This window comes from Trichosurus vulpecula, chromosome 4, assembly GCF_011100635.1.
Source record: "Trichosurus vulpecula isolate mTriVul1 chromosome 4, mTriVul1.pri, whole genome shotgun sequence".
Classification (NCBI taxonomy): domain Eukaryota; kingdom Metazoa; phylum Chordata; class Mammalia; order Diprotodontia; family Phalangeridae; genus Trichosurus; species Trichosurus vulpecula.
In genome coordinates, this window is record NC_050576.1 from 162,229,394 (window position 1) to 162,253,722 (window position 24,329).

A 24,329-nucleotide genomic window follows, 5' to 3' on the forward strand; every position below is an offset into this window, starting at 1 on the left:
ATCGGCTCCCCACGCCACGCAGGGCTACCCTTGAAGAGCGTTATGGTGCAGTGCCTGCCGGGAGGCGTAGTTCCTCAGCGAGACGGTCACATGAGCAAGGGGGCGGTAACCAGAGTCCGTAGTGGGACTGACCAATAATGATTCTTCGCTTCCGCCTTGGTCCCCGACGCATGCGCAGTCGCCCCTTGCTGCAGGGATTCCCCAGATTCTTCCGGTCCTCACAGCCAATCAGTACTGTCGGGAAGCGGGGCGGGCCGAGAGGGACGGAGCCCCGCGAGCCGCCGCCGCCGCCGCCGCCGCCGCCGCGGAAGAGGTGGTGGAGGGGAGGAGGAGCAGGAGAAGGCTGAGCTGAGGCCGAGGCCGAGGCTGAAGCCGAGGCCGAGGCCAGACTTTCCGACATGGCCCAGAGCGGGAATAGTGGGAACCCGTTCGCCGAACCCAGCGAGTTTGACAACCCCTTTCAGGTGACAGGCACCGACCCCCTTCTGTGGCTGGGCCAGGCTGACCTCTGACCCTCAGCACCTGGTGACATTTAACCCCCGGGGAGGACTGACACGTGGATGATAGCCTGGCAGCCTGGCTCATCCCTCTAGCCTCGGGATCCTTCGGCACAGGCCTGGGGGGAGGGGCAGTGTCTCAACTCAGGTACCCCCATGTCTAGGGAGGATGGGTGGTGGGGTGTAGGATTTCGGGAAAGCTGTCAAAGCCAGGGTCTCACTTCCTTTCCCCTCCCCCTCCCTGCCCCTATTTCCCTCAGTGCCTTTGGTTAGGAGGGGGAGCTCCCCGGGAACCCTTCTGCCTCCCCAACTCCACTTTAAGCCCCTAGTCTCTGTCCCCAGGACCCAGCCGTCACCCAGCACCGACCCAGCCCCCAGTATGCCACACTCGATGTCTACAACCCCTTTGAGAACCGTGAGGTGAGTCTGTGCCTGGGATGGGTAGATATGGTCTAACCCTAGGATGGGAGTAAACATATAGACTTCTTTTCATCTTCCTAAGTCCTCCAGCGGCAAAGCCCTGGGAAGAAACACTGTCTCTTTTCTCATCGAGTCTGACATGTGACCTAAGAAATGACAAGAGAGATATAGAAACACTAGCACCTCTGTAGCATTAAGAGTTGGAAGGAACCTTAGAAAAAATCCTACCTTAGATATCGATCTATCAGGTTGTATATTCAGTGAAGTAAGGGGCAGCTATTCATTTTATTTTAGCATCATCCCATGGCTTGACACAAAGACCAAAGGGAGTTGAGGCTGAAATCAGCTCTGGAGAGAATGAACAGATAGAGCTAATGGTGTCAGTTTAGGGAGGCTTCCTGGAAGAATGGTAATATGGAGGAGGATAAAGAGGAGGACTGGGAAAATAGTGAATGAAGATAAGAGGAAAACAAATTGTACTTAGGCTCAGAGATGGGAGAAAGCAGTGAATAAACAGGTGATAGGAAGCCTGTTTGTCTTACTAGAAATCAGATCTCGGGAAATGAGTAGGCTAAGATAGAAAAGGTTGGATAGAAGAAGCCGTGGGCTCATGCCTAATGGCTCATATGGGGTGTGAGAATCAATTAGAGCAGGTGACTTAGTATTTTCCTGTTTTTCATCAAAGCATGAAAGAAGTAACAATTAGACCTTTCTTCCACTGCCCCCATTCCCCTCCCATTATTGGAAGTGTTCAGCTAGCGATGGGGGGCTCTCCGTCAAGGATATTGTGAAAGGGAATCCTATATTTAATTTCATTCCACATTCATTTATTGAAAATTTGCTATGTCCAAGTCACTGTATCATATCTAAGGTTAGCTCTAGGATTCTTTCTTTCTGTCTATTTTCGAATAGTCACCACCTTCCTATGAGCCACCTGCCCCACCGCCTCCACCAACAACCCAGCCCCACCAGCAACCTTCCAGAAAACTCAGCCCCACGGAACCCAAGAATTATGGCTCCTATAACACTCAGGTATTGTGTGTGAAGAGGTACCGAGGGTTAAGCAATGCTCCTCAGAGCTATCCCTAGCGTACACCGTCCCAGTACCGACTCACCCTCTGCCTTTCTCTCCCTGGGTAGGCTTCAGCTGCAGCAGCCACCGCAGAACTTCTGAAAAGGCAGGAGGAGCTCAATCGAAAGGCAGAGGAGCTGGACCGGCGGGAGAGGGAGTTGCGGCAGGCAGCCCTAGGGGGTTCTGCCAGTAGGTCTTTGGTGATGGCAACCAAACACCATGCCAGCTCTTGTGGGATGCAGGCAGGGAGTAAAGTCTTCTAACATTCTGAAATGAGCAAGAAAGGGAGAGGGATTATTTCCATTTAATGCCATTTTTACCATTCCCTCACTGGTGCCCTTCATGAACCTTCAGGAATCTCCTGATGGAAAAAAGAGAGTTGCCATCTGTTGAGTTTTACCCTCTTGGCCTCTGACAGACTTCTAGTATCCTCCTCACCTGATCACTCTATACCTTGCAGCCCGACAAAACAACTGGCCTCCACTGCCCTCATTTTGCCCTGTCCAACCCTGCTTCTTCCAAGACATCTCCATGGAAATTCCCCAGGAGTTCCAGAAGACAGTGTCTACTATGTACTACCTCTGGATGTGTAAGTAGTGGGGAACCACAGGGCTTTGTTTAGGTAGAAGAATAAAGAGTATCTTTCAGGGAGGAAGAGAGAGCCTGATACTTCCCTCTTTTGCTTCTGAGACACTTCATATATCTAAAACAACTTCTTTCTACCTGTCATGTAATAGTATCTCTTGCTAGTGTGCCATCACATCTCAAGGACATCTCCTTCAGGAAGCCTTCTTCCTTGATCCCACTACCACCACCAGAACCCATTCTCCTTTCCTCTAAGTGCAGTTTCCCAGGTGATCACACATATTTGTTACTTGCTTGACCTGTATCTGCCATTAATTTGGAGGAGGAAGGATAGACTCTTCCTTTTTATGAATTTCTGCCACAGGAAAGCTGGATAAACATTTGTTAATTTATTCACTTAAATTTAACAAACATTTATTAAGTGATTACTATATGCTAGGCACTGGAGATATAAAAAAATGACACAGCCCTTGCCCTCATAGAGCTTACATTCTCATCAATATATAGCTAATGGAGTAATACAACATACACATACATAAATACCAGGTAGGGTGGGGTGGAACAAAAAAGAAATCCACCCTCCAGGGAAAGTTGAAGTGCCAAAGAACATTTTCGGCTAGCTGGAGCTGTGAAGGCCTTGTGGAAAGACAGTGCCTGAGCTAGCTGACGGATATCTCCTTAACAACTTTTTTTCCAGTGGAGAGGGGGGATTTGGGTAATTAGTACTGAAGCATACTTTATTTTCATCCATGTTGACACTTTCCTTCCTCCCACTCCCTCAGGCAGTACCTTGGCCCTTCTCCTGAATTTCCTTGCCTGCCTAGCTTCTTTCTGTGTGACCCCTATGTCCAGTGGCTCCAGTTTTGGGCTCTCCATCCTCTGGGCCCTACTCTTCACGCCTTGCTCCTTTGTCTGCTGGTACCGCCCCATGTACAAGGCTTTCAGGTGAGCAAGAATGGGACTGTGGGAAAGAGGAAGCTTATTGATTGTGCCCCATGTCTGCCCCTCATGTCTAACATCTCTCCCTCCCATCTCTTTCTGTTCCCTTGCAGGAGTGACAGTTCATTCAATTTCTTCGTTTTTTTCTTCATTTTCTTCGTCCAGGACGTGATATACGTGCTGGCGGCTATTGGCATCCCATCATCAGGATTCAGGTTAGCCTGTCCACTCTCCCTGTGTCCCTTCTCGTTTGTCATGAGTGCTCCATATAGGTAGAACTCTTCTCAGGTAGCAAAAGATCCAAAGAAAGAAAATGAGCTCCCTAGTTTGGTCAGTAAACATTTATTAAACATCTACTGTATACCAAGCACTGTGCTAAGGTCTGGACAGCTACTAGTTTGATGAAGGGAGACAGTGAATTCCTAAGAAAAGTCAGAAAATTGACTGAAGAGCCCTAGACCTCAGTGACGGGATTAAGAGGAAATCTGTAGTTGGTCAGCCTGGGAAGAGTTCCCAGAAGAGGAGAGTCTAGAACAGGGAATGTAAGCAGGAAGGACAGTGTTAGAGGAAAAGGAATGGAGAGAGGACTACGTGAGATCCAGCAGTGACAGTGAATAGAACGCACTGAAGTAAATAATCCAAGTTGGGCTGTGACGTGTAGAGTTGTAGGGGAGAAACCGCCAAGAACATTGAGACTGAGCAGGAAGAGAAAGAGAGCTACAACAGATTTGGAATTGTGGGGCCATATGAGCTAGTAGGGTCTGGGTCATAGGGACTTCTAACCAGATGGATGGGAAACTGGAAAGAGAATAGGTGAGGAGGCCCAAAGAGAAGCAGTGGCGGACCTGCCTGTGACACATGCTTCCCTTCTCTCCCTCTATCCAACGGCAGTGGCTGGATCTCGGCCCTGATGGTGCTGAAGATCAACACAGTTGTGGCCGTGCTCATGCTGCTAGTTGCCTTGTTCTTCACTGGCATTGCTGTACTGGGCATTGTGATGCTGAAGCGGGTAATGAGGGTCAGGGACTGGGGCAGGGCTGGGAAGTTGGAGGAATGTGGAGGTCTTTTGTGAAGGGAAGAGGGATTGGGGCATTTAAAGTACAGGCTGGTTATGGGGTGCTGGATGCACAGTGACTGGAGAGCAGGGCCCGGGTCTTACCTACCTTTGTATCTTCCCCAATGCCTTGTATGTGGTAGATGTGTAATTTTTGTTGAATGGATTTGAATATGATGAACATTGAAAGGGAAGGCAGAGCCAGTTGTTAGATACAGAAGGGGCCACAGGGAGCCAAAAGAAGAGAAGCTGGTGAATATGCTTTCCCTACTCCTCATAAACCCCATCACTGATAGGGCCATCAGTGTGACCAGTTTAATTTGGGCCAATCTCATTGTGAGCAGGGCCTGGAGCCAATCTGGAGGGGGTAGTTAGTGGGTTCCTGGGTCATTGGAGGGCTAGAATTACGTGGTAAAAGTTTAGGGTCAGCCTCCTGGGGCACCTGAGAACATTTCAGTTTAATTCAACAGCCATTCATCCATCATCCTTTTCCACATGCTTCCTCACCGCTCACCTTTGGATTCCCCTTGCTACCTTGTTCCTAAGAGTTATGGCTTCCAAGTGATGGGGATGGTGGGGATGAATGACAGAGGAGATGATAGAGTCAAATGAAAGCTAGTCCTTAGTAATGGTGGGCTGAGCAGCCAGTCTATGACTGTCACCATGTTAAAGGCCTTTCCCCTCTTTGACAATCCCCAGATCCACTCCCTGTACCGCCGCACAGGTGCCAGTTTCCAGAAGGCCCAGCAGGAGTTTGCTGCCGGTGTCTTCTCTAACCCTGCAGTCCGAACGGCTGCGGCCAATGCAGCTGCAGGTGCTGCCAACAATGCCTTTCGGAACCCATAATGTCCTCCTCCTCCTCCTCCTCACCTACTTATCTCCTCCCCTAGCCGGTGCACCCCAACCTTGGCTCTGGACAAAGCTGGCTCTACTCCCCTTTCATCTCTCCCTAGGATTGATTGTGGAGAGAGACAAGTGTTTTTATTCGTTGTCTCTCTGCCTTAATCTTTGTGGCAGTGAGAATGGGCCTGCCCAAGAGGGTGAGAGGAACCCAGGGGTACCGATCCCAGTCCCAGCCACTGCCCGACTCTGCCCCACCGTCCCAGGCCTCACCCCACCTTGGGAGCCCCTGCTTCCCTCTGCTGTGCCAAGGCTAATGCTTCAGTTATTTAAATAAAGGAAAGTAGAACTTGGAGCCAAGCCTCAGTGTCTTTGTGGGGACGTGGGGAAGGAAGGGGTCTGAGGATGAGGACTAGGAACCTGGAAAAATGGGGTTTAAGGCCAAGAGGCTAGGGCCAGGCCCAGGATGGGTGCATAAAAGCCTTGCGGCTGGGAGGGCCCTCCCCACCCTCCACCTTCCATTAGCCGGCTGGGAGAAGCCACAGCTGCCCAGAACCAGCTCTTTCCCTGGGGGAGGGCAGGAGTAGGGTGGGGCAGGATGGGCTCCGAAGATAAATGGCATGATAAGTGGGAGGTCTGGCTTGAATGGCTCTGGCTGGGATGGGCCCCAGAGAACCAGAATGAAGGGGGGAGGGGATGGGGAGGGCGCCGAGCCAGCTCCGCCCCCTCCTCCCCACCTTAGTGGTTCCAGGACCCGACTACAGCTCCCAGACTGCTCAGCGCTAGCCCTCTTCACCCCGCCCCTCCTCTCCATCCCCCATCCCCCCCCAACCCCATTTCCTCCCGCTTGGACCTGCTGCAGCCAGGATCCCGGGGAGCCGAGCTGGGCTGGCCGACCGGGAACACGGCACTGCAGCGGAGCCAGCCCCGCCAGAAGCCCCGGACCTCTAAGGCTTCGAGACCCCACCTGTCCGACCACCCTCCCCCGCCTGCAGGCATCTTCCAGCACGCAGCTGCACCTCCAGTCTTATCCCAACCCCTCCCTCCCCACCCTCCCCACGTCTCTATCCCCACCCCATTCCCCCAGACTCTTTTCTGCACCCTGTTCGCTGTCCCTGTTGACACTTTTCTAGCATCCTAGAGCCTACCCTCCAACCTCCCTGGGGGAACCTGGCCCCTCCCTGCTCCCCTCCCCCACCCCCCATCCCTAGGGCGATGAAATGAACCGGTGCCCCCCTTTCCTCCGAGCTGCCCCCGGGCACTGTGCCCACCCCCTGCCTGCTGTGGGGAGAGAGCCTCCTGCTGCCCCCACGTGACCTCCGTCCCTGGGGGACAAGCAGATTCCCCCCACCCCACCCCAATCTCTTCAAGTGCCCTCTGACTTCCCTCCAGCTGGAACATTTGGGCCATGCACCCTGGGACCCAGGCAGGGGGGGGTTCCCGTGGCTAAGGGGTGGGGGGTGGGGGCAAGTGGAGAGAAGAAGGGAGTGGCCCTTGGGTTTAATTGAGATGCCCTCAGGTACCAGGGGGGACTGCAATAGAGGCAGGCTCTACGGGGGGTGGGCACAATGCCCTCACCCAGTGATTCAAGCCATTCACTGACCAGCCGGCCGAGTACCAGAGGCCTCACCCATCTCCGACTCCACCGGCCTTGGCTCCAAGCTCTGCTCACCCTGGGGCTGGCCCAGGTGATACTAGGTGTCCTGGTGGTCACCTTCAGCATGGTGGCTTCTTCAGTCACCTCCACTGAAAACATAAAGAGGTCCTACCCATCATGGGCTGGCTTCTCGGTGAGTACTGAGGGATAAAGAGAAGTCCTTTGTTGTTTTTTCCCCACCGTCCCCTCCCCCAGCTTAGAATCCAGATCCCTAATGTCCTCCTTCCCTCGTTCTACCTTTTCCCATTTGATGGCATTGCCTGACAACTGGAGAAGGGGGCACCCTGGTACCCCTGTTGACCTATAACTCTCCAGGCCTAAGATCCTTCTGTCTGTGTCTCTGGCTGGGTCAGCATTGAAGGAAGGGGGAGGCGGGGGGAAGGGGTTGGAAATGCCCCGCTCATACCAGATTGAGCCTGAGCCTGTGCCCACTGTCTCCAGCTGGCATTCTCAGGGGTAGTTGGCATCGTATCATGGAAGAGACCATTCACTCTGGTGGTAAGTACAAGGGGAGCAGTGCCCACTCATACCAACTTATACTCAGGATTCTGTGATGCCCAATGGGGGGAATTGCCCACTCGTGTCCTCTAAGAGAAGAAATAACCTCCATGGTGCCTGGTGGGTGGGATGTACTGTCTGGTAACCATCAAGAGTGGAGAATAATCTAGATCAGAGGTACCCACAGGGAGGTAAACTCCTGGGAACACCTGTGGTTCTAGCCCCTGCTCTCAGCCCAGTGTCCTCCGTGCCCCCTAGATCTCCTTTTTCTCCCTGCTCTCCGTACTGTGTGTCATGCTCAGCCTGGCTGGCTCTGTCCTTTCCTGTAAGAATGCTCAGTTGGCACGGGATTTCCAAGAGTGCTCAATGGTAAGATGAGGAGAAAAGGAAAGACCGGGAATGTCCAGGGGGCTGGATACCTGGTTTTGCCTCTAACTCAGCCCTCTCCAATTTTGCCCCCCAACCCAGGAAGGAAAGGTGTGCGTCTGCTGCCCCTCTTTTCACTTGCCTAGACCGTGCAGGGACTCCGGCCAGGAGCTGAAAATATCCCTCAGCACAACTTGTGCTGATGCTCTAGGGGCTCTCAAGGTGAGCTTCCCTTGCAGAGAGAGAACGCCTCCCTCCCTGCCCCATCCCTGTACCATTCTCTCAGGCCCTGTGCCCACCTGTCTTCTCTGTTCTCAAATGGGCACATACAGGGATGCGGCCCCCTCTCCTCAGATGCACCACTCCCATGCTCAGAGAACAAAGTAGGAGCTGGGCCTAGGTGCTGTTTGATCGAACTCCAGCCTTGCCCCCACACGCCCACCCTGCCCTTCCTGGGCACCCACTCCCACCTTCCTCCTCCATTTCTTCAGAACCTTCTCTTCAGTGTCTGCGGCCTTACCGTCTGTGCCGCCATCGTCTGTGCCCTCTCTGCCATCGTTTGCTGCATCCAGATCTTCTCTCTCGACCTTGTGCATACAGTGAGAAGATGGGGACCGGGGCAAAGGAAGAGCAGAGGGAATTCCGTGGAGTGGGGAGGGCTGTTTGTGGGAGGCAGGACCAGGACAAGGAGGGAGATGTCAGAGGCCAGGAGTGTGTGTTTGGTGCTGGTAGCGGGGGAGGGTGTAGAAGGTCAGGAAGAACAGGTAGATTGAGGCTATGTGCATAGAAGACATGGCTAAGACAGTGAAATTTGGGCATGGGGTGGTGTTCACCTAAAGGAGGCATGTTCTGGAGAGTTGGGGGGTCAAGAGGGAAGAGGAGTTAGCATGTGGGGCTAATTGTAACAGCAACAATAATAAATAAGATTTATAAAGTACTTTAACATTTGCAAATTGCTTTACACACATTATTTCGTTTGATCTAAATAGGTTCCAGAGGTTGAGAACAAAAGGAGAGAGGTTGGGGTGGTATGGATAGGAGGAAAGGGCCAAGAGAAAGAGGGGGCAGGGATTGGGACCCTGCATGACCGTGTTCTTTTCCCCTTCCCAGCTGGCTCCTGAGCACTCCGCCTCAGGTACTCTGGGGCCCTTGGGCTGTGTGTCTCCCCCAGCTCCTCTGCTCCACACCATGCTGGACCTGGAAGAATTTGTGCCCCCGGTGCCCCCACCTCCGTATTATCCCCCAGAGTATACCTGCAGTTCAGAGACTGACGCCCAGAGGTGGGTAGGGGCTGGGGGCAAGGATCACCTGGAAGGGGAAAGGGAGAGAGGGAGGAAGAGGAGAAAATTGTGGAAGGACTTGAGAGGGTGATTCTAGGCTGACATTATCCCACATTCTCTCAGCATCACCTATAACGGATCCATGGACAGCCCAGTGCCCCTGTACCCCACTGATTGCCCCCCATCCTATGAAGCTGTCATGGGACTCCGAGGAGATAGCCAGGTGAATCATGGATGGGGTTTGGTCAGAGCCGAGGGTGGAGGGCAGGGCAGGGCTGGGGCTTGGGGCCAGAGTGGTAATAGTGACAATAAATTCGCCATAGTGCTTTGTAGTTCACCATTTCAACCTCACAGCCACCTCAGAAGGCAGGGCAGGGTGTTATTATCATCCCATTCTAAGCAAACTGAAGCTCGGGAAGGTCACTGCCCAAAATCATACATCTAGTCAGTAGAGAAGCTGGGACTAGAACCTCGACCTTTTGCCTCCAAATCTAGAGCTCTTTCCACTTCACCATGAATAGTTGGTGGATGGATGAAAGGAGGAGCGAGCCCCTGATACCTCTACCTCCCCACAGGCCACACTATTTGACCCCCAGCTCCATGATAGTTCCTGTATCTGTGATCGAGTGGCTTCCATTGTGGATGGTGAGAGGATGGCTTTGGGGTATCTCACAAGAGGCAGCATCTCCCCACATGGGTGTTTTTGAAGCTATCTCCTAAGGGGTGGGAGGCTAGGGAGTGAAGCTTGAGTCAGTGACCTTAGGATGCAAAATGTTAGAATCATAGAATCAGAATTTTAGCTGCCAGGCATGAGGTCAGGGCTGGAGAAAGAAGCCACCCTAGGAGTCGTGGGACCAGAGGAAAGACAGGGATTGAGGAATCTGTGGGTATTTCTTCCGGAGCAGAGTGTCAAATACCTTGGCCTGAATGTGGCCCATAACACTGCAGAATGTGGCTGAACCAGATTAAAATGCATTTGGGAGATATTTAACAAAATCAATGAAAAATACAGTAAAATATAGATAAGATTACATTTTAAAAATCAAGTCATCATGCAGCCCATAAAGATCCTTACATATGGTTTAGCGACCCCCCATTTCTATTTCAGTTTGGCACCATTGTTCAGGAGGGTGAAGGGGTGGGGTATGTGAAAATAGGGTCCCAGGGCTAGGATACTTTGATCCTAATGATTATGGGAGGCAGGGAGAAGTCCTGAGGCTGGGACCACAGGGCTGAGTGGCTCCTGTGCCCGGTGTCACCCCTGGGTGCCTGGTGCCCACAGTGTCCATGGACAGTGGGTCCCTGGTGCTGTCGGCCATTGGAGACCTCCCCGGCGGCTCTAGCCCATCCGAGGACTCGTGCCTGCTGGAGCTGCAAGGTTCTGTGCGTTCTGTGGACTACGTCCTCTTCCGATCCATCCAGCGTAGCCGGGCTGGCTACTGCCTCAGCCTGGACTGTGGGCTCCGGGGCCCCTTTGAGGATAGTCCCCTGCCCCCAAGACCACCCCGAGCTGCCCGATCCTACTCCTGCTCTGCCCCAGAAGCCCCACCCACACTGGGTGCCCCCACTGCAGCCCGAAGTTGCCACCGGTTAGAAGGCTGGCCACCCTGGGCTGGGCCATGCTTTCCAGAAATCCGTCGTCGGGGACCTCGGGGAGGTGGTCGAGGAGAGGCGCCTCCGGCTCGGCCACCTGCCCGCCGATTCAGTGACAGCTCAGGCTCCCTTACCCCCCCTGGGCACCGGCCTCCTCAGTCGGCTCCTGCCCTGCTGCTTCGATCCCATAGTGACCCAGGCATCACCACCTCCAGCGAGACTGGTGAGGCATCTCGTGGGTGGAAATTGGGGCAGACTTGAGTGGAACAGAGGAGGGTTGAGGCCAAAGTGTCAGGAGAGGGTTGGTTTTGGTGTTTTAAGGAAATACAGGATGGAGCGAATGTATAACTAAGAGAAGTGAGATTAGCATCAGGGGAGGGTTCTCCATGTAAGGACCAGGTTATAGTGTCTATGTAAGTACACATAGGAACTTTGATTGAGGAAGTCTTTTCTAGGTGAGGGGGAGGCAGAAGGTGACCCTGGGAAGGTACCAGTGCTGTGAATGATGGAGGCTGAATACCACATGGGCAAGAGGATCAGGAAACCTGAGTGAATGGCATTGGTAGCCAGTCATAGGGAGAATTCCCTGTCAGAACTTAAATTCTCTACTTCTCCCCCGGTCTAGCTGATTTCAGGGACCTTTATACCAAAGTGCTTGAGGAGGAAGCTGCTTCTCTCTCCTCTGCAGACACAGGTAAAGACACAAGTTGGGCTCTGGGTGGGCATGGTAGGGAGAGTGTACTCATCGCTGGTGGGGTGACCACTGTCTGTCCTTCATCCTCCTCCTTGTTTTGCAGGGCTCTGCTCTGAAGCCTGCCTCTTCCGCCTTGCCCCTTGCCCTTCCCCCAAGTTGCTGCGTGCCCGCTCAGCTGAGAAGCGGCGTCCAGTTCCCACCTGGCGAAAGGTGCCCCTGCCTTCTGGGCCTGCACCTGCCCACTCTCTGGGGGATTTAAAGGGCAGCTGGCCTGGTCGTGGCTTAGTAACTCGTTTCCTCCAGATGTCCAGGAGGGTACAAGAGTCCAATGGACATGGTGTCCATGGTCATAAGCAGGTAGGAATAAGGAGGAGTTCATCTAGCAAAAAATCACCGTCTGCCAACCTGGCCCTGGTCTGTCCACCTACCCACATACTCCATCCTGACTATCTGGGACCATGGCTCTGTTATATGTCTTGTTCCTGGCTTTGCATCCTGGAACTTTTGAAGCCAAGCCCCTTGGACCTTCTAATCAATCAATCAATAAGCACTTATTAAACACCTCCTGTGTATCAGGCACTGTGCTGAGTACTTACTCTTTTCACACTTGATCTCATAGTGCCTTCTGAGACACTAAGATGTGGCTTGGTTCTTTTGAGTATACCAGGGACAGAGCCATGCCAACCTGTGTGCCATCAGACCATTGTCTTAAGCTTGCTCCTCTAAAAGAACACAGAGCTGACTTCACAGTCCAGGACTGTTGTATAGTCTGATTCCATCCTCCAACCTCCTTGTCCCTTTTTAGGTACAACGAAGCCCTTGGGGCCGGCCTGGACGTGAAAGCCTCCACCTCCGAAGCTGTGGAGACCTCAGTTCTGGTTCATCCCTTCGCCGCCTTCTGTCTGGTCGTAGGCTAGAAAGAGCTACCCGCCCTCACAGTGTCAATGGGGGCAGCCAAGAAAGCGGGCTCTGAGCCCTAACACCACCCCCTCTCTACCACCTGGCTCTGAACTGGGTTCTGTGCCAGCCTGACACCCATGTAGGCCCAGGTGAATACTGGGGCTACAAGCTACTGGCTGACACTGGACCAGCTTCCATCACCACCTCCTTGCTCCAGTTGGCAAGAAAAAAATCTGCTGAATACCCCTTGACCAGTGTCCCTCTCCTTCCTGGCTCTGGGTGGGGTGGGGGGGAACATTCCTTGCTGCTCATCCTTTCCCTTCCTCTCCACCCAGGAGAGCTTTGCTCATGCATTGCATGGGGCTACAGGGCCGTTGGGGGGAGGCTGCCTGGGGCTGTGCCCGCTTACAGCTGATACACGATGTGCGTGTGTTGGATGGAGGAAGAACCAATAAATTCCTCTCCTCCCCCAAGACTGGTTTTGAGTACTGTGTCTCTCCTTCTCACAGACTCAGTTTGTAACTGGTAGAGCTAGGTATAAAGAGCAGAGGCAAGGTGCCCCCTCTTTGATTCAAAGTCCAGGAGTAGTGTTTTAGGAGAAACAAGCGGGCTGCCACAGACCCAGGTTGGAAGAAGAGACTTAAGGATACTGCCTTCTGGACGTGGAATACCCACAATAATGATAGCATTTTTATTGCGTTTTCTTTACAAATATATTTTATCCTCACAACAACCCTGGGTAGGTGCAAATATTATTATCATCTCCATTTTACAGCTGGGAAGTTGTGCTTGAGGCTGGATTGGAACATATGCCTTCCTAACTCCAAACCCTGGAAAGCTGGCCGAGGTGCCTGAGAGGGTGTCCTCAGAGGCAGGGTCCGGTGGGAGGGCGCATCTTTGGGCTGGGAACAGCCTTCTCTGTGGCATCGTGAATAACTCAAGATCATAATAACCCAGTTGCTATGAGTCTCAGGAGAACAGGGAGGACTGCGGAGGTGGGAAAAAGGCTCAGCAGGCTACAGTCTAGGAATTAGACATTTCCAAACACAGGATGGGAAAGATGGACGGGAAAGGCTCAGGGTATTGATTTTTTCACAGGAGAAAAGGCAGCGCTCCTCTCAGTTGGGTACATACGGTTTTCCTGTTTCCCTTTCAGAGGTACAAACAATGGGGCTAGTGGAGCGAACTGGATTTAGTGGGGGACCTGCATCGCTGTGATGAGACAGAGAGAGAATATGAGTTTTCGCGCCTGTAAAATAAAGCTAAAACTTAATAAATGCTCTCCAGGGTTCTTGCAGCGATCATGGGGAACTGGGAGAAGTAGAGACCAGGAGCATGCTCAACTCTCTCCCTGGACTCCTGAATTCTCTCCAGGGTGTGGGTATGTGAATACGCGTGCGCCCCAACAGGCCACTCTGGCTGAAGCTGGCCAGCAAGATCTGTCTGTCATCCAAGACGACCAATGAGGAAGTAAAAGAGCCTTCTTCCCCTCCTTTTCATCCGTTTTCCCCTCCCCAGGGGCCTTCCCCCACCTCTCAGTCGGGGAACTTCGCCTGGTCCAGTCTTCGGCCTCTTTGTTTCTCGGGTAGATTGTCCGTCAGAGGCCGGGGCGGACCCCATCTCCTTCTTTGTCAGACTCTCTTGTGTTGTAAAGGAGTTTTCCTTCCTTCTCCCTCCTGGTGGGGCTGCTGCTTTGTTATGGGCAGTGTCTGGGTTCAGCTGCTGTCGGTGGAGTGTTTGATTCATAAAGTTTTCCTCCGCTTTTGAGAACCCAGAATTTTATTTTTTGGTTTGGGAGGCTGTGTGACGTAGGGCTTTGGATTGGGAGGCAGGGGACGATTTTCCTCTCCGCTCACCTTGGACAATACACTTTCCCTCTCTCTATCCTCTGGAATGTAAATGATTTGCACAGATTCCAAGTTACTAAAGTCGATTCCAGGCTTGACCTTCTGGGATCCAGCCTTGAGCCGGAGTGGGGGTGGGGATGGGGTGGAAGAGTGGAGCAGATTTCTTTTGTGATACCGCTGGGATCCCTTTGCTCTCTCCCTGATCGCCTGGTTCTGCAACCAGGCTCTCAGAAGTGGAGTTTCTCTGACTAATGACCACTTTCAGAGGTGCAAAGTTGGACATATGCACACTGTGGCCAGCCACGTCCTTCCTCTCCATTCAGCTGTTGCTGAAGCCATCACAGACCAGAGGAACACAGTTTTGTTTCGGGTCTTTTTGTTTTGTTTTGTTTTGTTTTAGCACAGGTGGGAAGAAACAGCTGCGCTTCCGAGATGCTGCAGCTGGTGCTGTTAGCTGGGTGTGGTCGGTCACACTTATCGTTTCGGTCAGTGATTGACCAATGCCCAAAACTACTAGGTGCCTTGGGATTTTAAAGGAAGTAGAACTAGAGCGCACGAAGAGAGTTTAAGGTCATCTACTCCACCCCCACTCCCACATTTTTCATTTTTCAGATAAGAAAACCAAATGCCCAGGAATTCAGAAATGTTAGTTGTTACTAAATGACTTGACTGAGTTCATATAGTCAAATACCGCCTGAGTCAGGACTAGAACCTGGGGCCATAAACAATCACTTATTTACCCCGAGTTATTTACCCCGTGCAGCCTCTGAGAAGAAATGGTTCTTTTACTTATGAAACATTTATTACCTACTTACCAGATATGTCCAGGAGGAGAGAGAGCAAGGCGATTGGATAGAAGGCTGGCCATGCAGTCAGAAAGACTGGAAGACTTCCATGAACTGCCTCTTGGGTGAGAGGCACTCTGACCCAATAGATAGGGTTGCCCTCAGGGTGAGCAAGATTTGGGTTTGAGTCTTGAGCCATTGGTTTTGACTGTGGGCAAGTTACTTCCCAGTTTAATGGGCCAGGTAACTCTCTAAGACTATAAAATGAAGAACCCATGTGCATCTGTATTGGTAGAGAAAGTTTCTTGGCACATCCTCTATAAAAAGAACTTTTATTAAGCCCTTTCTATGTGCCAGGCACTGTGGACACGGGTGCCAGCCAGCAATCCTTGCCCATGGGAGGGAACAACATGGAAAGTGGGAGTGGGGTTTGTGGGAAGTACCCGGTGTAGAGACAGGACATTGTGGCTCCCAGGTTCCAGGCAAAATAAGGTAAAGACTCATCTCTCAAAACCAGGGGTTCTAGAGACAGAGCTCAAGGCTGGGAGTGGGGTGGAGTGAAGATGGCAATGATGACCAGGATGAAGGGGGCATGGTGTAAGGGTGGCTAGGAAGCAAATGAAGGGAAATCACATATGCATATGTGTGGGATGAGGCTAATGTTAGAGACTTTATAGAAAGGCTACTATTTGAGCTAGGGCAGCTAGGTGGTGTAGTGGGTAGAGCACTGGGCCTGAAATCAGGAAGACCTGAGTTCAAATCCAGCCTCAGGCTTTTGGTAGCTGTGTGGCACCCTGCGCAAGTCACTTAACCCTGTATGCCTTAGCTTCCTCATCTGCAAAATGATCTGGAGAAGGAAATAGCAAACCACTCCAGGATCTCTGCCAAGAAAACCCCAAAGATCATCCCGAAGTCAGACGCAACTAAAATGACTGAACAACGATAAACATTTGGGCTAGGTCTTATACCCTACCCACTACTCTGTTCCTGTTCTTTTAGTCAAGTTGGGTGGATACATGACATCACGAAGCCACCACCCAGAGAACAAGGCTGCCCATGAACAAATACAAAGTAATTAGGCTGTAACTAAGTTTGAATGATCAGAGTAAGGTGATAAACCAGGGAGGCCTCAGTGACACATTTAAGTAGCATTTTGACAGCTTCCTTGTATTATTTTTCTTTTCATTTATGTATCCCAGCTCCCTAATTTGACTATAAGCTCCTTCAGAGCCCAGGGACCATATCTTAGTGATGTTCCCCATGACACATAATACAAATAGAAGAGGCAGGAGGATATAAATAGCCAGCTAGGTAGCACAGTGAATAGAGTGCTGGACTTTGAGTCAGGAAGACCTGAGTTCAAATTCTGCCTCAGACACTGACTAGCTGTGTGACCCTAGGCAAGTCACTTAACCCCAATTGTCTCAAAAAAAAAAATCAACCAAACCAAGTCCACTTTTGGACAACTCTAGTTGTTACCGAGTTTTCCTGCTATTGAGTCTAAGCTAGTTTCTTTGCAAATTCCACCCACTGCTCCTAGGTCTGCCTCTAGGACCAAACAGAACAAATCTAATCTCTCTTGCATGTGACAACACTTTAAAGATTCAAACACGGTTCTCATATTTCTCCAAGTCCGATTCCTTCTACCGATCCTCCTATATCATGAGCACCAGGCCGTTCTCCATTCTTCCCCATCCTGGCTGCCCTCCTCTAAAGATAAGAGCAGAATATGACTCTATGAGGGCTTATGCAAATCACTTCATTACACTAGACCTTGGCTTCCTCCTCGGTAAGGAAAGGCTGAACTGGATGACCTGGAAGGCACCTTCCTACTCTAAATCTATGATTCTATGACTTGCCCAAGTGTTGAAATGTTGACATGGCAATGAGTCATGAACTGAAGTCTCCTGATACCAGCCTAGTGCTCTTTCTAATAGAAACCACCTTCAAATACAACTTTAAGGTTTACAAAGACTCATCCTGAGAAGAAATTTATAGGGCAGATCAGGGGTGGGGAACCTTAAGCCTCAAATCCACATGTGGCCCTCTAGGTCTTCAAGTGCAGTCCTTTGACCGAATCCAAACTTTACAGAATAAATCCCCTTAATACAAGGATTTGTTCTGTAAAACTTGGACTCAGTCAAAAGGCCATACCCGAGGACCTAGAAGGCCACATGTAGCCTTGAGGCTTTGGTTCCTCACCCTTGGGGTAGACAATGCAGACTATTACTTTTTAATTCTATCTTTTTTATCAGTTCCAAATTCTCTCCCTCCTCCCGCCTCCTCCTCCACCCATGGAGAAGGAAAAGACAACCCATTACAAATATGTATAGTTACGCAAAACAAGTTTCTGTATTAGCCATCTTCTTCCCCTCCCACCCCCAAAAGCAATAAAAAGAAAGAAATAGAAGTAAATATACTTCAGTAGATTGTCATTTACAGATGAGGAAATCCAGATGCACAGATGAGATGTGATGCACCGGGCTACAAAGCTGGTGATTATCAGAGCTGAAGGATGAAGTCATCACTTCTGACTCCAAGACCAATGCCCTCTTTGCAGACACAATGACGGAGCCCATATACACTCTCTGTCTCCAGGAGCGTCATCCTCAAGTACGAGAATGAATAAGGGATGATGAAAAACGCTAATACTCTCCACCTCCAGAGAGAAAACTGATGAACTTTGAGTCAAGATGGAAGCACGCTTTTTTCTTTCTTTCTTTCTTTCTTTCTTTCTTTCTTTCTTTCTTTCTTTCTTTCTTTCTTTCTTTCTTTCTTTCTTTTTCTTGTTGTGTGTGGTTTTTTGTAACATAGTTAATAGGAAATATGGTTTGCGTGACTTCACACATATAATTCATTTCATATTACTTGCCTTTTCAAAGGGGATGGAGGGAGAAAGAGAATTTGGAACTCAAAGTTTTAAAAAGTGAATGTTAAAAATTTTTTACATGTAATTGGAAAATAGTTTACAAAAGAAATACATATTTTTAAAAATTTTTTACATGTAATTGAAAAACAGTTTACAAAAGAAATACATATTTTTAAAAAGAATGAATGAGGGGGGCAGCTAGTGGCACAGTGAGTACAGCACTGGCAATGGAGTCAGGAAGACCTGAGTTCAAATCCGGCTTCAGACACCTGACACACTTACTAGTTGTGTGACCTTGGGCAAGTCATTTAACCCCAATTGCCCTGCCTTCCACCCCTCCAAAAAAAAAAAAAGAATGAGGGAACTCATCTCCAGCTAAAATGGCTGCTTCTGGGGAACATACATCTAGAAAGGTTGCCATGAAGCCATCACTCCATCCAAGTCACCAGCTTTATTGAACAGGTGAACCAAAAAACTACATATAGAGGTTACAATGCTAAAAGTGGACCTTGTCATCACATATGGGAAACATTGGCAAAATAACCCAGCTTAAAAGAATTAAAGAATTAAAGATGTGGTTTGACGGGTGCATCACAAAAATTGGGGAGAACAGAGTTCTCATCCCCAAGAAGTTCCCTCCTACCTACATATACGTTGGTCTTACAAACAGAAGGGAGGGAGAGGAAGAGGAAGGGGTCCAGATCACTGTCCTAGATTCTATAGAGGTACCTTCTTTCAGTTCTGATATTCTCTCAGCTGCTAAAACCATAGCACCAGAAGAAGGCATGAACAGGTTCTGGAGGAAAATTGAGTGCTAAATGGTATCCTTACCCTCATTCCCAAAACAGCCTCTAAGGAGCACACATGATGAGAAATTTGAGGTCATGGCTGGTTGACACTGATATCCTGATGTTGATGTCACTCAATGCACTTTCTGGTAGGAAGCTGCATGCATGAAGAGAACCCCACCCTCCCTAAATCCAACAATTGGCTTAGGTCCAGGGCAGTGTAATTTCGAATATGGACCACTCAGCAACCCTTCTCCTCATCCAACTCCTCCTCATCCCAAAGCTGTCAATTGGTCCATGAAGGAAGGCTCCACAATGACACAATCACATAGATGATCAGAGTTGGAAAGGATGTTTAGAAATTATCTTGTCAAACAGCTTGGAGAATACTGAGGTCCAGGAAGATTGAGCAAACTGGTCTAAATTCACACAGATGAGCCTTGAAGGGAATTAGTAACTGGTATGGAATGAGTTCATAGGTCTCTAGATTCCAAGAATACTGTTCTTTCCTACTCAGCTCCTGGAAATGAGTTACAGCTGCAGCAACCCATTTGGAAATAGGAGCTATTTGAAGTATGATTAGCCCTGAGGGCTTTTGGGAAGAGAAAGCTTCTTCTTCAAAGATTACCAAACACCAAAGAGCATTTATGAAGCACCTACTGTGTATCGGGCACTGAAGCATCGTACCAGGCAGATGCCCTGAGCATTTAAGTGTACAGAAGCATGTTGCAACAGAACAAGGTAGATTTGGCAACAGTTACCAATAACAAGCTTTGTGACTTTTGTCAAATTATTTTACCTTTCTAAGGCTCATTTTGCCCATCTATAAATGGAGGGAGGTGGACTAGATAATCTAAGGTCTGATAGCCTGTGATCCTAAAGGCAGAAATAAAGTTCCTGGAATGTTTCTTTCCTCTAGCTCCTTGAAAGCTGGGACTACTGTTATCCTTCCACATCTGGGGGGTGGGGGGTGGGTAGGCAAGGGTGTTAGGGGCTTGGTGCCCACCCATCTGGAAAATACATGTAAAATTTTTTGGCCCTCCCTTCCTACCAGAGAACAAGTTTGAATTATTATGGTATAAAAAGATAAAATATGGTGATATTATATAATACTATACATATATTTTATGCATTTCTTATGTTTCTAAATTTTTTCTGTGTCATCTGTGGCTTCTGGAAAACTCCCCCAAAATTTCCATTTAATTACTTATGCCAACCCTCGATATATTGAAATTGAGATGGGGAAAGTCGAGGTATAGAAGGGATAATGGTATTTCCTTTTTGTCTGTTGTTCTCTCCCCCTCAAGCCTAAGCACAGTGACTTGTATGCAGCAGGTGCTTAATAAATGTTTGTTGCATTAAATGGGATCATTTGGGGCCCAAACTTCTCCCCACAGTAATGTAAGCTGGTTCTCCAAAAGCATAGTCTTGCGCTAGGCCAATAACCAAAGCCTTTCCAACCTAGGACAACACCCGAGAGCCTGTTCCCTTGGTGCTAGCTTATCCTCAAGAACCCAAAGTCACCTCCATATAGAGGTAAATAACAGGAACAAGCAATTATTTTATTGTGAAACAAAGCCCTGTAAATTAAAAAATATTTTACAATAAAAATTTACAACAAGAATAAAAAATTAATTTACAATAAAAAAGATATTTGATTCATCAGAGAATAGCTAATATTGGATCTATGTTGTCCTTGGCATAGGGAACTTAGGGATGAGGAAACTCCTCTACCAATGCATATATATTGCAGCATATCTGCAACTTAAAGTCTTAGAAAGTTGCCTAGATTTGTTTCATTTTTTTCCCAGTTGGGGATGGTATGGGAGGATGAGGCGAAATAGGAATAGGAGAGCAAAAAGAAAAAGAAAAGAAGGCAATTGAGGCAACTTTTTTTTTTAAAGTGTACAAAAGAAAACAGAAGAAAGGCCAGAAAATACATTCAAGGAAGACATTTTTAAAAGCTACAAGTTTGAAAGTTTTGAAATTTATTGTTTTGAAAGAAAAGCAAACTGTACATAATTAAGATATTCATTTTCGTGTCCAAATCTCTTTTTCTGTTCTGCTGTGCATATTAATTATTTTATTTGATAGATGTTAAATTTAGAATAAAAATAAATCATTATTTTGGAAAGAAAGTTACCTAGAACACTGAGTACTTTGACTGGAAACACACAATCAGTATGTATCAAACATAGAACTGGAATCCAGATCTTTCATGCTTGGGCTCTTCAGTCAGCAAACATTTATTTTTAAGGGAAGCAGTGGGGTTACTTGACTTCCCAGGGTTACACAACTAGTAAGTGTCTTGGGCCACATTTGAACTCAGGTCCTCCTTACCCCAGGCAGAGCTTCATTCATTCTACCATCTAGCTGCCCTAACAAACATTTATTACATGGTTACTGTGTACCTGTCACTGTAGCCTGGAAAGAAATAAAGACATTGGTAGCCAGGGTAGCTTCCTTAAAAGTGAGATTCTGAGAGGAATCAGGCAATCACCGATAGGGATGGAAGGATCAAGGTCAGAGGGTACTTCCAGTGTGTGAAGTCCAGGGCTGGAATGCACCTCCTGGGCAGAGAGGTTTCTGGGGGCATAGGAGAGAAAGTCTGGGAGAGTAAGGAGTGCAACCTAGAAAGTGTATCCACCTAGACAGCCATAAATCCAAGGTACCTTTTGTTTGATATATACCTAAATAAGAAGCCAGACTATATCAAATATGTGTTTAAAATGCTGCCTGCATGAGGGATATCAGTCAGTCAACAAGTATTTATTAAGTACTGGCTATATGCCAGGTAAGGCAGTTCGAGTGGCAACTGAGTGTGCTGTCCACATACTCAGGGTATCCACAAAGTCTGTGTGCAATTTAAAATAGTTGTAACTTTGTAACTGTATGTGATAGAAAGAATCTGTAACAAGGATTAGAAAGCTTGATGTATCTAGTTTATTTTTGTCTTTAGAAATTTTATGTTTATTTTTAGAAATTCAACTTAAAAATTCCTTGTTTTGGCACCACAATTAGAATTACACAAGACCTGGCAGCAAAGACATTAAAGGACTGCAGGTCTTGGAACACAATATATTGAAGAGCAAAAGACCTGGGCCTCTGGCCGAAAATACCATATCCTTTGAATTTCAGTATTATATTGAATGGAAAAAAATGGACGTTTGACAAACCCTCAGACTTCAAGACTTTGTTAAAAAAAAATCCTCAACTTAATAGAAGATTTGACATACGAGAACCAAGAGAAACATAAGGTACACGCTAAAGACTGACTATAAAGGATTCATAAGAACAGATTGCTTACCTTTTATATAACATAAAATGTAAAATGTATGTCTAACATTCTTATTAATAGTTGTCAAACTCATAAGAAAGGGGGATAAACCTGACTATGATATGAATTTAAAAAGTAAAACCATTTAGAAACAACTAAAAACAGTAACTATTTTATACAAAAGAGGTGCAAAAAGAAGAAAGGATACAGAGGATTTAGATGGGGAGGAGGGCTGGTAGTTCTGGTAACCGACTTTCATTGGGAATGGGTTTAAGTGGGAATAATACATATATATTTAGAAGGGTATAAAAGTCTTCTAAATTTAGAAGAAATAAAATGGTAGGGGTATAGTGAGGGGGGAAAGGACAAGGGAGGGATTAGGACAAGGGAGGGATTTTTAGAGGGGAGAATGAGGGAATAGGTAAAGGGAGTTTAGATTAATGGGAATGGGAGGATGGAGAGGGATCCTTAGAGGGGGGAAGGCAAGTAAAAGGAGGGCAGGGTGGTTGGTGGAGGAGAGGGCTAGGCAAATAATAGGAAGGCGATATAGCAGGTAGAAGGAGGTAGGAAAGATAGGAAACAAAAAATATGTACAAACATAAAAAGCAACGATCAGGAGTAGATTATGTTTGGGAAAATACCTATATACACATGTATATACGTATAAGTGTATATATATATCTGTATGTCTATGTATATATCAAGAAACATATCTAAATTATTTTGTAACCTTCTGGGGGGAGGGAGAAGGGGAAAAAAGAACAAAGTAAAAAAATGCACAGCAGAGAACAAAAGAAAACACAAGGAAGCAAAAAAAAGGTGGACAATTCTCAACACAAGGTGTATTATTAATCATACAGGCTTTCTTGAAATGAAAATTTATTGTTATATATTTTGAATCCTCTCCTATGTTCTGCTATGCACACGACATGCTTTTTTTTCTTTCTTACTTTATATTTGTTTCAATATGTTATGATATGTTTTTGTTTCTTTTCTCTATTTTGTATTTATGTTCTGGTAAAATAAAGAACTGTTAAAAAAATTACTTATTTTTCAGGATTGCTGTTGACCCATGACTTCACTAGAAAAGAAAGTAAACTGTGCTCTTTGGTTGACTGAACTAAAATCTACCACTGCTGTCCAAAGTCTACCATTTTCTTGGCCTCCAAGTTCACCAGATTTCACTCCATTGGATTTCTTTTTATGGGGACATGTGAAAACTAATGTTTATTCAACCAAATCTCAATCTAAAGAAGACAGACAAGCTAGGATAACTGATGTGATTGCTAGCATTACTGAAAATCAGCTTGAAAATGTTTTCCTTCTCCACAACTTGACTAATGTGTAAATTAATTCAATGCAAAGTTATACATGGAAGTTATATGGGATTCCATGCCATCTTGGGGAGGGAGGGGGGAAGGGAGGGAAGAAAATCTGGAACTCAAAATTATGTAGAACCGTATGTTGCAAACTAAAAAGAAAAAGAAAAAAGAAAATGTTTTCCACGAACTACAGAATTGAATTAACCTTTGTATTAGTAATGATGCTGGACATGTTGAAAATTAACAAGAACAATAAAAAAAATTAGGTGTTTCTTCCTTCTTTTGCTTTTTACAGATTCTTTCTATCACATATAGTTACAAAGTTACAACTATTTTAAATTGCACACGGACTTTATGGACACTCTGTATATAGCGTGGACTTTCCAGGGTGCTATGATGCCTCCCTCACGGCCCACCTTCCCCCCCAACCCTTAATGGAGCTATGGCCAGCCTATCTTCCACACTTCTCCAGTTTTACAACTTTTTTCTCTAGGGAAATAATTGCTAATTAAAGCTCTACACATCACATCTGACAACACACCCAGCCACTAACCTGATAGCTGTATTTCAATAGAATTGGTTTCCTTTGTCAAACTGTGTATTTTATTTTATGCATTTAAAAACGTGATTCTGGGGCAGCTAAGTGACACAGTGGATGGAGCACCAGCCCTGAAGTCAGGAGGACCTGAGTTCAAATTTGGCCTCAGAGGCTTACTAGCTGTGTGACCCTGGGCAAGTCACTTAACCCTGACTGCCTCCAAAAACAAACAAACAAACAAACAAACCACAGGACTGCCCAAGGCATCCATGACACAAAAAAGGGTCAGAACCCCTAATCTTGCCTCACCTCCTCCATTTACAGATAAGGAGATGGGGGCCAGAGAAGGAACTTGCCTGGCTGAAGTTCACACAGCTAGCTGGCTTCACAGCCGAGGTTAAAACCTGAAGTTGTGGTGTCTTCAGCCAAGATTCTCTTATTATGCCCCTTCATATTTTGTACAAGACCTGGATAACTTCTTTTATTTGGCAACTTAGCTGGGTATTGC

At 47.7% G+C, this 24,329-nt stretch overlaps 2 protein-coding genes across 3 annotated transcripts; both read left to right on the plus strand.

Annotated features, from left to right (window-relative positions):
• The first annotated feature begins 203 nt into the window (after positions 1-203).
• Positions 204-5,762, plus strand: SCAMP3 (secretory carrier membrane protein 3). The gene is made up of 9 exons (XM_036754468.1): positions 204-464; positions 840-917; positions 1,830-1,949; positions 2,058-2,178; positions 2,450-2,578; positions 3,357-3,519; positions 3,627-3,728; positions 4,405-4,522; positions 5,267-5,762. The coding sequence occupies exons 1-9, from the start codon at positions 399-401 to the stop codon at positions 5,411-5,413; spliced, it is 1,044 nt and encodes a 347-aa protein (XP_036610363.1). The 5' UTR covers positions 204-398; the 3' UTR covers positions 5,414-5,762.
• Positions 5,763-6,892: 1,130 nt separating this feature from the next.
• Positions 6,893-12,843, plus strand: FAM189B (family with sequence similarity 189 member B). 2 transcript variants are annotated; one of them, XM_036753532.1, is made up of 12 exons: positions 6,893-7,197; positions 7,506-7,562; positions 7,821-7,931; positions 8,031-8,150; positions 8,420-8,527; positions 9,039-9,208; positions 9,332-9,431; positions 9,784-9,853; positions 10,491-11,024; positions 11,427-11,495; positions 11,599-11,852; positions 12,301-12,843. In XM_036753532.1, exons 1-12 carry the CDS (start codon positions 6,976-6,978, stop codon positions 12,466-12,468), a joined length of 1,983 nt encoding a protein of 660 aa, XP_036609427.1. In that variant the 5' UTR covers positions 6,893-6,975; the 3' UTR covers positions 12,469-12,843. The 2 variants fall into 2 exon arrangements, with proteins under 2 accessions (XP_036609427.1, XP_036609428.1); XM_036753533.1 differs by having other exon boundaries at positions 7,893-7,931.
• Positions 12,844-24,329: the final 11,486 nt, after the last annotated feature.

What these genes read in the sequence shown, in the direction of transcription:
- SCAMP3 (XM_036754468.1), top strand. Translation starts at nt 399, where the DNA reads ATGGCCCAGAGCGGGAATAGTGGGAACCCGTTCGCCGAACCCAGCGAG. An exon ending in ACCCCTTTGAGAACCGTGAG is followed by an intron (nt 918 to 1,829) that starts GTGAGTCTGTGC and finishes ATTTTCGAATAG; the next exon opens with TCACCACCTTCCTATGAGCC. An exon ending in ATGGCTCCTATAACACTCAG is followed by an intron (nt 1,950 to 2,057) that starts GTATTGTGTGTG and finishes CTCCCTGGGTAG; the next exon opens with GCTTCAGCTGCAGCAGCCAC.
- FAM189B (XM_036753532.1), top strand. Translation starts at nt 6,976, where the DNA reads ATGCCCTCACCCAGTGATTCAAGCCATTCACTGACCAGCCGGCCGAGT. An exon ending in ATTTCCAAGAGTGCTCAATG is followed by an intron (nt 7,932 to 8,030) that starts GTAAGATGAGGA and finishes CCCCCAACCCAG; the next exon opens with GAAGGAAAGGTGTGCGTCTG. An exon ending in TCAGAGACTGACGCCCAGAG is followed by an intron (nt 9,209 to 9,331) that starts GTGGGTAGGGGC and finishes ACATTCTCTCAG; the next exon opens with CATCACCTATAACGGATCCA.